The 15,928-nt window shown below is 38.5% G+C and overlaps 1 protein-coding gene across 1 annotated transcript; it reads left to right on the plus strand.

The window, feature by feature from the left end:
* Window positions 1-6,469: 6,469 nt before the first annotated feature.
* Window positions 6,470-15,629, plus strand: LOC107784773 (uncharacterized). Its single transcript, XM_016605953.2, has 3 exons — window positions 6,470-7,736; window positions 12,433-12,740; window positions 14,906-15,629. Exons 1-3 carry the CDS (start codon window positions 6,868-6,870, stop codon window positions 15,247-15,249), a joined length of 1,521 nt encoding a protein of 506 aa, XP_016461439.1. The 5' UTR covers window positions 6,470-6,867; the 3' UTR covers window positions 15,250-15,629.
* Window positions 15,630-15,928: the final 299 nt, after the last annotated feature.

Here is a 15,928-nt window from a genome sequence, read left to right on the forward strand (position 1 = left end):
TTTTTTTTTTGATTTTTTATTTATATATTTTTTTGGATTTTGAAAGTGATTAAAAGGAATGGTCAAACTGAGAGACAAGCTTTTTTTTCATTTGTTATATATTTTATAAAATTCCGGTTAGGTTTGACATTACTCGGACATGTTTTTTTTTTAAAAGAATAAGTAATTATCTCCCTACCCTGTTATTCTTTTTTTTTTGAAAATTTTTCGAAAACCGGTCAACATGCAGATCTGAAGCAAATAGATGCGCAGAACAAACGGGATGCAGCAGGATGGTCTTTTCATTCCAGGTTGCCTGTCCTAGACGTACCCAACCCCTGTGTTGAGTCCCCTATGTCAAATGCAACTTGATGCAGATAAGCGTTCCTACTAGGGATCCGACATGAGGTTTCGTTATACTAGGTTTATAACCTGGGTAGATGTTCTAGACTGTGTACCCGAGCGGACAACTCGAGTCGAGGAGGGGCAACTTACCGGGAACCAAAAGGCCGTCCGGCTTCGTAACTTATCCGTCCTCTTTCTTATTTCAGGTATCGACACTAACAGAATAGGGAGCCTCGACCAGCGAGCTTCTCCCCGGAGGTGAAGAGAGAAGGATTCGGCACAGTTTATATACAGTTCAGATAATATCAAAGTAGTAAAAAACAAACATTGCAGCACGTTATGTCAAAACATGTAATAAATATCAGATAATAAAGCCAAATATAACAATTATTCTAAGCTCGAATTCTTGAACCCTGAACCGGAGGTTCTGGGTTTTAAATCCCCAGCAGAGTCGCCAGAGCTGTCACACCTCCTTTTGCGTGCCCGCCCCGAAGGGTTAAATGCGCGAGGGATTTTTTCCAATTTAAGTGACAATATTCGAAATGGGATTATTTATTTAATTCAGAGTCGCCACTTGGGAAAGGTTTGGTTTTTGGTGTCCCAAGTCACCGGTTTATCTTGAATCCCAAATCGAGGAAATTTTCGACTTTTCCAAATGAAGTCTGTGAACCAGAAATTCTAAGTAAGGAATTCTGTTGACCCGAGGGAAGGTGTTAGGCACCCTCGAATCCCGTGGTTCTAGCACGGCCGCTTAAATTGTTATAATGGCTAAATATCTGATTTAAATACATGTTGTGACTTATATGCTTTTATTAAGTTTAAACCGCTTTTATTATTGTCATTTATTTTATAGAATTCGTCGTGAAAATGCATCTCGAACCACGTCATAATCAATGCACCCGTGATTGTTAACACATTTCGACTCCGTTGAGATTTGAATCTGGGTCACATCAATGTGTGCCCGTGTTTAAGAAGGTTAAATTATTAAAACCGCGCCTAAAGAAACTAGTGTATTGTTATTTTGGGAAGGCCGTAAAATTCGCTAAACGGCCTGTCCCGAATTCTAAGTATTTCAATATATACATTTAGAGGGCCCCGCAACTTGTGCATTTTTATTTGTCGAGGCTCGTCTCATTTTTTTAAGAGGATAAACCTATAGTGACTACATTTCTATCGTGTTTGTCTCTAATAAAATGAAAGAAAGAGGATTGCGTGCTAATTACATGCTTGACCAACTTTGGATTCTTATTTGATTATCTGATTAGTTGTTTATGAGGCGTGAATTGTTTTGTGCTTTATTTCATGGATGAACATGTTGTTAAATTGTCAGGGGAAATTAATATACAAGATCAATAGAACTGCTAAAAGCTTATGATAAATGTTCTTCTGATCCGAGTTTGAAACTCGCTTATTTAAACCAGGTCAGTGGAATTAACTTATCGGAAACTATTACTAATAGAGTTTGAAACATGATCATGTGAACTGCCTAAAAGATCCAATAAAACTATATCATATCTGGCAAGATTAAAGCATTATGTTCTATACATGCAGAATATTAGTCGAAAGGTTGTCTAATTATCTGTGTGCCAAAACACTCATACATTCCTTATCAGACAACCCACTAAACAACTGAAATCACAATTTAAGATGAACTAAGCTGCAATTAAGTACAAGGCTACCTAATGTGTTTCTTTATTGAATTACAAACTAAACAAGTTATACAAATCTAATAACATTCGTAAAAACTGTAACTGCAGCAAACGAATGATTAAACTCCCGCATATCTTTTATTTCATGCTTTCATTGTTACATCAGATGCAAAGTTCTAGTATGTACCTGGATGTTGGATACAACAGAAGAAGCAAGGGGTCAGTAAAGCAATAGAAGCAATACCAAACAGCAGCAGTGACAGCAGGTAATAAATAGAACAAAATCCCAGTGCAAGAGGCAACTAGAGCCGCTGGAAAAATGGCAGAATGACAGCAATGACCAGTAGTATAGAAATAGAAATCCAGACAATCCAATTCCAAGAGAATCAACCAATGCAAACCAACCAATACACTTAGCTGATACTTGAAAGAAAACAGAACTGACTGAACAGGTTGAACAAACTGAGAATCGAACAAACAGTAGGAAGAAAACAGTTTCTGATTTCTGTATGTTTTTCTCTCTCGTATGTGTGTCTGTATAAGCCCCTCTATTTTTCTCTCACTATCTCTTTTCTTTTCAAAATCCAGTGCCAATTTTCAGTTTTGAAATCTACTTGAGTTATCAAGAAGAATTCTTTTCCAGTTTTCTGTTTTTCAGCACTCAGCTCTCAATGTTCAATCTGAGTTCCCTATGTGTATCTGTCTGTCTGTGTCTCTCAATGTGTATCCCCTCTTATAAGCCTAAAACTCAGCCCTTTAACAGCCTGTTCATCAATCATAAAAACCCCTCCCATGTGCTGTCTTCTTTTCAGTTTCCACTTACTATTTAAATAAAAACACACCCCCGTGATATTCCCTGGCAGACTTCCTTTTAAGTAAGGTTTATTATTTCTGAACTAAAGCAGAATATGGGCAGCAGAATATAATCTGACAGCATATGCTGTCAAACTATTTTAAACTTAACAAAGGCCTTTACGCACATGTTGTGCACAAGTGCACATGCCCTCCAATTCCGACTGCAACTAAACAAAACCAATCCTTTTATATTTCTGATTCAAGTTAACAACTATAAGTAACTAAATTCAATTCCTAATTGATTCAGACAATGCTTAATAGAAGCAGGTCAATTTGGTTATTGTTCAGACAGCTGAAACTAATTGACGACATATGTCGACTCAACCATACTAATCATAACATGTACAATCGGAACCATGATCAGAAACCTAACAGTATTAACAAAGGGGTTCAGATTGCAATGTCAGAACATAGACGACCTCGGGGACTGACCAATCGAGCAGTTTCAAATTCCATTGACTATACAGTTTACCCACACGCGCATTACCAGTAAATGCAAGAAAGATTCAGTCAAAACAGAGATGGATAGAAACAGTTGATAAAAATTTTAAGGACACAAATTAAACAAACAACTGGACACACAAACAGACATTCAAATACAACAGACAAAAACGAACTGATAAAGAAAAACAAACATTACCTCGAAACTTGAAAAAATCAGAAAACCTTGTCTTGGATTCAAACAGACCTTTCTTGGGGTTGAACGGACTTTAATCGAAGTTTTTCTCAAATGAGAAACACTTCGATTAGGGTCCATTAGACCCTAATCACTTGGCTCAAACAGACACGGATCAGTCACGAGGAAACCTAGGGTTCTTAGAGGGCAGATTTGGGTTTTGGGTTTCCTTAGTTAGATTCGGATCAAACCAAGCATGGTTTGGTCACGAGGGAGGTGCGGGGACTGTCTGGTATGAATTTAGGGCAGATCGGTGTAGATCGAGTTTTGACTCGAATCTTCAAATGAAGATTCGAGAAGGTGGGATGGGATTCGAGCTGAACGGTTAGTGGATTCATGTTCAGGGTGTCAAGGTGGTCCTAGGGTGTTAAGGTGAGGGCCACCGGCGTTCAGGCCGCCGGGATTAATGGTGAAGGGAAAGGGGGCGGCTAGGGTTTCGTGGGGAAGGGGATGAGGATGAAGGCGGGGGTCTTGGATAAGAGGTAGGGTATGGTAGGAAACTTATATATAGAGTGGATGGTTTGATCTCAGCCGTTGGATCAATCGAGATCAACGGCTTGGATCTGAAGGCTTAAAAGAAACAGTGTCGTTTGGCTTAGTAAGGGCCAGAGTTGGTTCGGGTAACGGGTCGGGTAATGGGGATTATGGGTGAGAGATCTGGACCGTTGGATCAGCTTGGTTTGAATGGTCGAGATGGATTGGCATTGAAACGACGTAGTTTTGGTGTCAAACTACGTCGTTTTGTGGCCTGGGGGTGGGCTGTTTAGACTGGTGGCTTGGGCTGCTCGTTTGGGCTTTAGATTTTGAAATGGGGAATCGGCCCAGATTCATTTAAAACAAGTTTCAACCTCTTTTTTTTTTTATTTCTAATTTTCTTAAACACACAACCTAATTAAATAAAAACTAAACACCATTAATTAACACTTAATGTAATTATTACACGCATATTAAAATGTTAGAAAGTAGGTAAAATTAAACAAGGCAACAAATCAGGACAAAAATGCATTTTTTATGATTTACCATTTAACAACCGGATTACGGTTCAAATTACGCATGACACACACATTTTTTTTTATTTTTTTTAATAAAATAAAAATGGGCAAAAATCATAAATAATTAACAAAGTGCCACATAAACATCCAAAAATTGTACAGCAAGACCAATTGCGCCTCTGGAGCCAGTGACACCCAGTTTTCGGGAATTTTGTATTGAGTTGCAGTATTTCTTGTCGATTATTTATTAAAGTTATTATTATTAAACATGTTTCATCTTGTTTTCAATTTAAAAATGCGTAGTTATTTGTGGTTGTCGGCTTGCCTAGGACTTTCCAGTAGGAGGCGACTCTGAACACTTTCCAGTTATTACGGGGTTGCACCAAGGGTCTGCGCTCAGCTCATTCCTATTTGCCCTGGTGATGGATGCACTGACTCATCATATTCAAGAGGAGGTGCCATGGTGCATGCTATTTGCTGATGACATTATTCTAATTGATGAGACACGAGGCGGCATCAACGAGAGGCTAGAGATTTGGAGACATGCTCTTGAGTCTAAAGGTTTCAAGTTGAGCAGGACGAAGACGGAATACCTCGAGTGCAAATTTGGAGTTGAGCCGACGGAAGCAGGAGTTGAAGTGAGGCTTGACTCTCAAGTCATTCCCAAGAGGGGTAGTTTCAAGTACCTTGGATCGGTTATTCAGGGGATCGGGGAGATTGACGAGGATGTCACACACCGTATAGAGGTGGGGTGGATGAAGTGGAGGTTAGCGTCGGGAGTCTTATGTGACATGAAAGTGCCACCGTTACTAAAAGATAAGTTTTATAGAGCAGTGGTTAGGCCTGCCATGTTATATGGAACTGAATGTTGGCCGGTAAAGAACTCACACATCTAGAAGATGAAAGTAGCAGAGATGAGGATGTTGAGGTGGATGTGCGGGCATACAAGGATGGATAAGATTAGTAATGAAGATATTCGAGAGAAGGTGGGTGTGGCCCCCATGGAGGACAAGATGCGGGAAGTAAGACTCAGATGGTTCGGACACATTCAGAGGAGGAGCACTGATGCACCGGTGAGGAGGTGTGAGCGACTGGCTGTAGTGGGCACGCGGAGAGGTAGAGGGCGACCTAAGAAGTATTGGGGAGAGGTGATCAGACAGGACATGGCGCGACTTAGGATTACTGAGGACATGGCCCTTGACAGGGAATTATGGAGGTCGAGCATTAAGGTTGTAGGTTAGGGGAAAGTTGTGAATATTTCTACAGCACAATAGAGTGAGACTAGCCAGTTAGGAGTTAGACTAAGAATGTCATTGGTCGTCTATTGATGCAGGGTTTTACCTGCTAGTTGTACTTTATCAGCCATCTATTTCGTATTTTGTATTCTGTATTTCATATCTCTTATATTGCTGTTATTTATTATGCATTTTTATGGTACTAATATATCGGCTCTTGTTGCTTTTTTTGAGCCGAGGGTCTCCTGGAAACAGCCTCTCTACCATTCGGGGTAGGGATAAGGTCTGCGTACATATTATCCTCCCCAGACCCCACTTGTGAGATTATATTGGGTCGTTGTTGTTGTTGTTGTGACTTGCCTAGTATTGTAATAGGCTCCATCACGACATATAAGATTTCGGGTTTTGACAATATTCTATTATGGTACCATTAAAAACATAGACGGAAAAACTATATACTCTATTATCGTACTATTGAAACATAGATGGAAGGGCTATGTACTACATAATTGTATCACTAAAAAACAGATGCAAAGGGCTATGTGCTTGTTTGCCATGCAGTTGAGACACATACGTAAGTGCTGTGTATTTTATTATTGTATTATATTTTTATGGTTTGCTCGATGTAAGTTGGTAGGCAATGGGAGCCTATCACGTCGTAATCTATTTTGGGGCGTGCAATAAATTAGGACGGATGGAATAATACATAAATATCTGTCATATTTGTGCTAACTTTTTAATGGCATTTTTACATAAATAGTTGGCTGATTTTATTGTTTACTTTTGTGAAGTGTAACGATAATACGATTAAACATTAATCCCAAGTAGTTGATATCATTATGGCATGTATGAATTCTTCATTTACTTCTCATATTATGTTGTGTTTTTAGCCAAACATGTATTGCTTTGGAACGACTTTGCAAAGTCTTTTGATATGATTTCCCTCCTGTTATATATAACCTTAATATTCATGTGCCCTAATATCATTATGAGGTCTCATTACAAATCTCTCTTAAGAAATTAAATTAAAAGCATCTCTGTATTTTCATACGTACTCTTGCACATATAACTTAACTCCTCCCTTTGAACTCGAACTCTTCCACAAATAGTTTCGACGTCAAAAGCCCTACTTTTGGATGGCAGGAGGTAGCCACCCTCCAAAACCCTCCTCCAATAATAAACTAACTCCTCCTTCTTCCTCCAAGAAAAAGTCCCGATGGGATCCCCCCGCCGGCAAAAATCCTTCTTCCGCCGCCGCCGCCTCCGGATCCGGCGACCCCAATTCGAAACCCTCCCCCAAACCCACAAACCCCAATAATCATCCGAACCCAAACCAGAAACCCATTAATCACAACAACAAACCATCACCAAAACCCGACCCGAATACCCAGACCCACCTAAGCCTCCTACCCCCTTTCCCTTTCCGTGACCCACCCCCTCCTCCTTCATACGGGTTTCACATGCTTGAGCGCAGAACCATGGTCCTAGCTGATGGTTCTGTACGCTCTTACTTCGCTTTACCCCTTGATTATCAAGATTTTCCCCGGCCTGAGTTTCGTGTCGGGCCGGGCTTAGGATTCGATGACGGGCTTATGAGGAATAGGAATCAGGAATATTGGAATGCAGAACGGGCCCATGTTGTTGGTGGTGAAAATAATAATATTGCGATGAAAAGGAAGTTTGGTGATGAGGGAGGGAAAGATGGGCTTGAGAGGTTAAGGCAACAGGTATTGGAACATGGGAATGCAGGTGGGCTTGGGGCCCATGGAATGAGTAGTTTGCATATGGGTAGAGGAGGAGAAGAAATGATTAGGCCTCCTGCAAAGTATATGAGAACTGAAGGGAGTGGGAGTAGTAGGATTAGTAGGCACAATGAGGTGGATCAAACTGCATTAAAGAAGTCTTTTTTACTTATGGTTAAGTTAATTTATGAAAATGCTAATCTCAAAAGGAGTTTTTTGACTGATGGAAAGCAGGGCCATTTGCAGTGTCTTGCTTGTAACAGGTCTGGGAAATATACTAATTGTGTCTCAAATGTTTTTTCTTGATTGTTGATGTGTAGATTGAATTATTTGTTTGTGTTGATTCAGTTGCGACATAGGATTGTCTTCTAATGCAATTTTTCTTCAGTAGAATCTGACTTGCATGCACATACGTATAGCATCTACTAGAGAGAATTTTTTGTGTGTTAAATCTACTAATAAATTGTTTTTCCTAGGTGCCCAAGCTAATTAGTTGTTGTTTTATGATCTCTAAGCTCTTGAATTAAAATTTTTATTCAATATACAGTTGCTGCTGACATCAGTGATGTGTATTTCAGGGCTCAGTTTCCAGACAATTCCTGTCAAATTTTGACTATTGTTGTAGAGGTATAGTTGGTAGGTTGTCAAGGGTCTTTAGCAGGTAGATAAAGAAGCAGTTAGCTCCAAGTTATATAGAGAGTGTTTGATTTTTACAGAGCACTGATATAATTTACATTAGTTGTTAGAGATGCTGACATCAGGATGTTGTCATGATCAAGTTTAATTTGGAAACTACTGGCAAATAATGGCTAGGTTTGTGTCTTGACCTGTCAGCAAAGAACTAGGTGGTTTTAAGTTAGAAAAAGAATGAGTCTGCTTATCTTCAAACATTATGCTTTGTTGTGGTAACTCATACCATGGTGCTTTTGAGGTCTGCTCAAAACTTCGCTTGGGCCAGAGAATGAATGGCCTGTTTCCTGGTCTGCTCTTATTTGAAAAAGAAAAAGATCTTGATCGGCTGTTTGAATTTAGTTTGCTTTGCCCTTCAATGGGGGAAAATGTGCTAGGAGCCTCTCTCTCTCTCTCTCTCTCTCTCTCTCTCTCTCTCTCTCTCTCTTCAATCTTCATCTCTTTGAAGGCGTTATTGCAATATCAGTTAAAAAAAGATATGTGGCCTTATGTGATGTTATAACAGATCATTTATTTGAGCTCTATTATATACTAAATGCTGTTCCCCTATTAGTTTTGGATTGATATGCAGTTGTTGTTGGTCTATTATTCATTTGTGTCATTGTTTCTTGTTACTGAGATGGCATTCTTGAAGCCATATTGTTTTCTAGATAAGCAACTTTTCTTACCGATTATATCCAATTATCAAGGTGTGCAAACTAGCTCGAGCACCACAGTTTTTAAAAAACTTTCGAAAATTCTAAACCAACAGTCAGACCAATCAAATGCTCACCTAGTGTTATGGTTTAATAGTGCTGTACTTTCTCTGCCTTACTATCATCATTTATTTCCCATTTCTTCTATTCACTTGCTGTACTTTGCTTCTCTATTTGAATGTTGTAATTTATGTTCCAATTTCTTTGATTCTCTTGCCAGATCTTATTTCTGCATCCTTTCCACTGAGATGAACATGTCCCTATTCTTCGTTCATGCTCTCAAAAATTTTCCAAGAGCTTGTTGCCTAATTAGGATTGTTTACATTCTTCTGGAATGATCTCAGCCATTCAGACATGGTTTCTAATTCAATCGTCCAAAGCAATTTCTTGCTCTCATTGCTTATTTTGAGTTCTCATTCTTAATCTCTGTTCAAACTCAATAGTAACTTACATCCTTATTTCCTGCTGTGAGTAGATCATGTACTTAATTTCATGTAAGATTCTCCCTTGTTCTATCTGTACGCGTAATCCTCTATTTCTTCTAATGATGATGCTTGGTATGTAAATTAAGTGTTGGACTATGTTCGAATTGGGTTAATAGCCTGTTTGGCCAAGCTTCTATAATTTGCTTGTTTTGAGAAGTGCTTTTCAAAAAAGTACTTTGGTGATAATCGGTTTGTGTTTGGCTAATTAATTTGAAAAGCACTTTTGAGCAATAATTAGTGTTTGGCCAAGCTTTTGAAAATTGCTTCTAAGTGTATTTTTCTCAAAGGTGCTTCTCAGAAAAGTGCTTTTGGAGAGAGGTTATATTTTTCTGCTTCTCAAAAACTGCTTCTGCTTCTCCTCAAAAACACTTTTTTTTCCTTCTAAAAGCTTGGCCAAACACCTCAATTTTTGGCAAAAAAGCTTGGCCAAACAGGCTATAGATGTAACAAATTTTGTTGGTTTTTGTGGAGAACATCCTGCTGATGCATTGATTTAGCTGCTACTGATAACTTTAGTACCCACTAAAATGAGAACTGATATCATTGTAGGATTGTTTGAGCAGCAACTGCAGTATAGGGTGCATGGGTGTTATACAATACATACTGTAATACATAGCCTTTGTATCTCATGTTTAGTTCAGAGGATTAAGTGCATTGGTAGAGGTAGGAATCTGTTCTAAAATACTTTTTTAGGAAAATTAAAATACTGATAGTGAAATTAAGTATGTTTAATATCTGCTAAGGAGGTTTTTATGAAGGACCATGGTGTACAAATGCACAAGAAGAATAGTTGTTAAGTGAGATAATAACCCAAAAGAATCATATTGAGGTGAGAGTTATTGGTGTTGCAGGTGACATATCTCAGAGGGAAAGGATGTTCTGTGTACAGGAAATTGTGGTTTTTGTATATCTTATTTTCATAATGAAATTCTGAAGTACCTAACAGTAACAACAATGACAATATTGTCTCAAAATTCAAAATATATAATGTTCTGAAAATGTGAAGTAAAATAAAGTGTTGACCCATCCAGTTATTAGTGAGAACAGTAAGGGAAGTTTTTGTTCAACTTTTGTGAGACATCTAATTAGTTGCTTAAGGCGGTACAAAGCTTTTATTAGGTCTCTTAAAGTTATTTCAAATATTTTGTATGATGTATTGTGTCATCGGATCAAACTAAAGCATTTCTTTGATCAGAGTAATGAGGGTGATATAAACTCTAATTGGGTATTTGTTTGATTCAATATACTATTGGGGCTCTTTTTGTGATAGCCTAATTTATCTGTTGTTTTCATCTTCTCTCATCGTCCTTAGTCCTATGATTGCTTTAAAAAGGAATAACTAGTGGCATACACTCAGATATATGAAGCAAGGGAGGCATGGTCCACATACCTGTGTGGGGAGAGATAGATAGAGAGGGGAGGGGGGAGTCTTTTCTATATGCTTTTCGACACTTGCATTATTTCATATTTGATAGAAAATCTATAGCTGAATATCCTTCTCAAAAAAAATAAAAAATAATTTCTTTTTATAGCTGAGTGGCTGCATGTTGAATGTACTTCATCAGTCTTTGGAGATTAGCTTTAGCTTTACGGAGCTTATTGTGTTGATTCTTTCTTCTTTGTGGTGAGGCAATTTTATGCCTTAGAAGCTTCTCTGTTATTGATTGGTTACCTGAGCTATAACTCTACCCTGCTTGACCTATGTGACTATCACCATGGAGCTCTTAAAGAGTTTTTGTGGAAGAGCCTTTTTCTATCAATGAATTAGATGCTTTATCACATTAGTTTGAGATGAGGTGAGTTTCCAGTTCCTAAGGGTAGAGCAGCAAGTAAAGCTTCTAGCACCTTACCTGCTTAAATGCTTGACTAGTGGTCCTTTTCATACAATGATACAAACTATATTTGACTTAAGTTTTTCTTTCTTGCTTCCTCTGTTGGATCTTTGTAGACTGGCGACCATGCATTAACCATTTAACATTCAGGAAGTTAGTCATTTGTTTTCTTAATTGCAGATGTGATGAAAGTATCAGCTAAATGACTTGAAGGTAGTCAACCTAGGTAGAATTCCACCAATGTGCTCATGTTATGCAGGCATAACTCTTTCAGAGCTTTGTATTTGAATATTTTCTTTCATAGATCACTAGGATATAGAAAAGCTTTTTCCTTTACCTTGTTCTAATGTTTGTCAAGAATTCTATTGTTCTCCCATTTTAAACAAAAGTTCTTGTTGGTGGAGGAGTAGCTTGCTACTTTCACAATGTTGTATTATCATTTTGTGGTTGAACCAGATTGTCGTATTCCATGATAGATGAAAATGGTAGACTATTGTGTGGTAAATGAGAGCAATATCTGATACCTTTACCACCTTTTAGTGTGGCCTCCGGTTTGAGTTTCAACAGGTCAACGCGTGCAACCAAATCATGGACTTCCGTTTATAAATTTTCTTTGCTTGATTGCTCAACTATGCCACTATCTTGGTTATGGTTGCTGTGGTATGAATTGGTAGCTTGCATAAAACTAGTGAAGGAAGAAAAACTGAATGGTTTTAGTCATGATTAGTTTGCGCAGCTGTCGTTTTCTCCCACATCTTGGTATGGGACGGAAGTAGTTCTGTGCACGGCTCATATGCCGTTCTATGCTTTACTTTCCCTTGTTACTCATTAGATTGGCAGTGTAGTTCATAGTAAGTTTGCCATAGGTGGAATTTGTATGATTGGTAGTTTGTATTACATGTTCTTTCGTCACCGCGGAGAAAATCTCAAGGTGTTAAAAATCTCAATGTTCCATTCAATGAGATCAACTTGTTTAACTTCCCTTTCCAACATTTAAAGAGATTTTTTCCCTTTCAAAGTAAGTTTGAAGACAACTTTGACGGCAAAGTTCATCTCATGTTCAGGTGTATTTTAGCTGTGATCTGCCACCTGTCACAATAGCCTCATTGCACCTTGTTGAGTTTCACACCCTGAAATAATACTCACAACTTCCCTTTTATTGCTAAATGCTTTATTTTTGCTTACACTTAAGTTTATCTTAACTTGGAATGTTTGAGGAATAATTCTGAAGTACTCTTTGGCATGAAAACAACACAGGGCTTCAAAAGATTTTCCTGATATGCACACTCTTATTATGCATGCCTACAACTCGAATAGTGCTGATTCACTAGTGGAACATTTGGCCTTTCACAAAGCATTGTGTGTTCTGATGGGATGGAACTATCTGGCACCTCCTGATAACTCGAAGTCATATCAGATGTTATCTGCTGATGAAGCAACTGCAAACCGAGATGATCTAGTTTTGTGGCCCCCTTTGGTAATAATCCACAACACTATCACAGGAAAACGTGATGATGGCCGCATGGAGGGTTTGGGAAACAAGGCAATGGATAGTTACCTTAGAGGTAAAATGTCCAACTCTGTTTCTTATCATTTCCATCATTTCATCAAGGGAATTTTCCTGCTTCTGTGCTATCTTCTTGCACGCATATAGCAGTCATAGCTACCTGCCACATCTAAACGTCTCCACCCAATATGGTCCTTTTGTCAGGACTATTACTTTTACTCGCTTAATTTGTTTGACCTATTTGATTAATTTACCATGCCGTTTTTGCTGGTGGTTTGTGTTTCAGCATTTCAGTGGTCATTTTAATCTCCGCTGTCTTGCACACTAGCGGTCTCTGATGATTTATAAGTCTACTTTCAGGCGTGCTATTCTATAGTGTTTGTGAGGGGTACCTCTTAGGCCAAGAAGCATAGAATCTGAAGCAGGATAGAATCTTAAATCTGTTACAGGTCTTATAGTGGACTGTAAAAGCAAACTTGGTGGTTTGTACAATTAGTTTACCGGAGTTTAGACCAGAATTTATGTGCTTTTACTGATCGGAAGATTTGTCAAGGAAATTGAAGAGGAAGGCCACAGAGAGGGAGGGACGGAGGTAATACCCTATCATGTTTAGGGTGTAAAATCTATCCAAAAATTGATATTAGAGATAGTACTTTGAATGGCGTTGCAGTTGGCTTCTTATTTTACTAAAAAGCTCCTTAAATGCACTTAGATTGTCTTTCTACAGTAAAAGTTCAAATGTAAATGAAATAGGTTTCCTCGTAGATTTTCAAATTCCCTACATTTATAGAGTGCTACTGAGTGTTTTGCATTTTAGATATTCCTACACCTTCTTGGTGCATTCAAACAAAATAAATTGTCTTACTTATCAAAACATTCTTTAGTTGGCAAAGAATGTGTATATTGTCAGTCATGTCACTGTAGTGGATCCTTAGATCAGCAGCCAATGCATTTAGAATACTGTGGATTGCATGGGGCCCAGCGCAACATGCCATTTGTGTTGCTAACATGTATTTGGGGCGTGAAATGTATTCTGTTTGTAACCAGTATATCTGTCTTTCATGCATTGCAATCCACCAAGAGGTTAAATCTTTGCTACTGTCAGTGTAGTTGATCTGTAGTGTGAAAAGGCGTGGTTCTAATTTTCAGTGAGATGTTTCTGGTATGTGAAATGAACCTCTTTGGAGGGCTACTATAATCAATATATTTCCAGAAGTAACTAGTAGAATTCTTTCTGAGGAGCTCAGTAATATTATTGTATTTTAATTGTCTGTTTCTACATGGTCAACATGTATGAGATTGCAACTTCATGCTTGAACCTCAGCTTCCTGAAGTTCTTTTGGAGAGTTCTACTGTTGAGGTGCATCTGGTTTCGGTTTTCATCCCCCCCATCTTTTGGGGGGGGGGGGAGGTACTACATCTGATCCATGCCAAACTTGGTTCTGGATACGCTGTGTGTGGTAGTTTTGTGCTCTTTCTCTAGCTACTTAAACCTGGGCCCACTGAGGTGCTCATTTTGGTGGTGCTAAAGCTGATGGTTCTGCCATCAAATTGATGAATATCAACATACTTTAGAGTAATGAGGAATTTTTGCGTCTTTTTTCTGTTGAGGAATCTTTATTCATAGGACTGGTGTAGTGCCTAGTTTTTTAGTGCCACATTACAATGAATAACTTGAGTTTGAATCCATTTCTGAAGATGCTTCAGTGAGAAGTGAGTTTGTCTTTTTGATGTTACCATTTTTTTTGCAAGCTTGAGAACCTTTCGGTGTTCTAGGTATTATTACAATACCACTTTTACTGGTCATTGAGTATTGCTAGCTATGGGTTTTTGCCGCTGCCAACGGTTTCATTCTTGGATTCATTATCAGCCCCTCTTCTTCCATTTCCTAGTCTTTTTCACCTTTTCTGAAAGGAAAAACCGAGGAGAATCTCAGATTAGAAACTTCCTTTTGTTCATTGTTATCATCGGTGTTTGTGTGGGGAACTGATCATAAGTTAATGCTGTTCTGTAGTGCTTGTTGCTTTTACAATTAGATCTGTCTTTCTCGGCACCTCCTACGCTTCATTTTCCTATTTTGCTTTAGATAGTGGATTTGCCACCAATTTATGCATGTGGTACTGGTTATAAGACACCAGCGTCATGCTTTCTCCAGGCTTGTTTTCAGCTCTATGTCTGCATCTCTTAACGTTTCTGTACTGCAATTGCCGATTTTGCTTTCAGGTATTGGATTTCACAATGGAAAGGTGAAGGCCTTGTATAACAGAGAAGGTCATCTAGGTGTTACTCTGGTTAAATTTCCAAGTTTAATGGATGCCATGCGGTTAGCGGAATATTTTGAGAAAGATAACCGCGGGAGAAAAGGTTGGGCTCGACTGCAGCCCGTGACTCTAGGCAAGGATGACGAGAACAACCCTGACCTTGTCAAGGTTGATCATAGGACTGGAGAGAAGAAGAGAGTCTTCTATGGTTATCTGGGAACTGTTAGTGATTTAGAGAAGGTTGATTTCGACTCTCGAAAGAAGATTACCATTGCTAGCCGATCAGATTATGTGACATCTGGTTAGAACCACTTGAATAGCTTTACATTAAGATGTGCTTCAGTTGAGAATTTTAGTCAATTCCCTGCTCTAGATATTCTGGCTTTGTGTTACTTTTATTGCCCTTAGGAATTGGGGCAGCTTTCTCTGGGATAACTGTGGAGCTAAGTTATAAGTGCCATGCATGCGTCTTCCCCTCTTCTAGTGAATCTTTCTGCCTAGATTAGCAGTTTTAAAGTCCAATGGACTCGCTGATTGTTCTTGTCCTTGTCCCGCCTTCCTCGGTTTGAGGCTGGGTGTACCATTTGGGTTTCGATATGATCATGGTTCGAATTTTTTTTTCCAAGGTTAAATTTACAATGAATTTTCTGAGAAGACAAGAATGAATGTCACTTTTTTCTTGTTCCTCTGCAGTTATTAGTACTAGAAAAATTGACCTGAAAATGATTACATTATCACAGGCTATCTTTTTAGCACTAGTCACTAGATTGTAATTAGAAGTATCAAATTCCGCTGCAGTTTAGACCAAAGAAACCTTGAAGCTCAACTCCGGCCACTTAAACCGCTGCAGGTTATTGATTTTGTTATATACACGCGCGCGCAGGTCATCAGCACGGCATTGCTGTTTTGCTTTTTGATGGTTTTCTTTACAGAAACTAGTTTAACTAACCATTTTTATTTTCTTTATACTTGAAAATTATTACAA

Source organism: Nicotiana tabacum, chromosome 7 (genome assembly GCF_000715075.1).
Source record: "Nicotiana tabacum cultivar K326 chromosome 7, ASM71507v2, whole genome shotgun sequence".
Taxonomy (NCBI): domain Eukaryota; kingdom Viridiplantae; phylum Streptophyta; class Magnoliopsida; order Solanales; family Solanaceae; genus Nicotiana; species Nicotiana tabacum.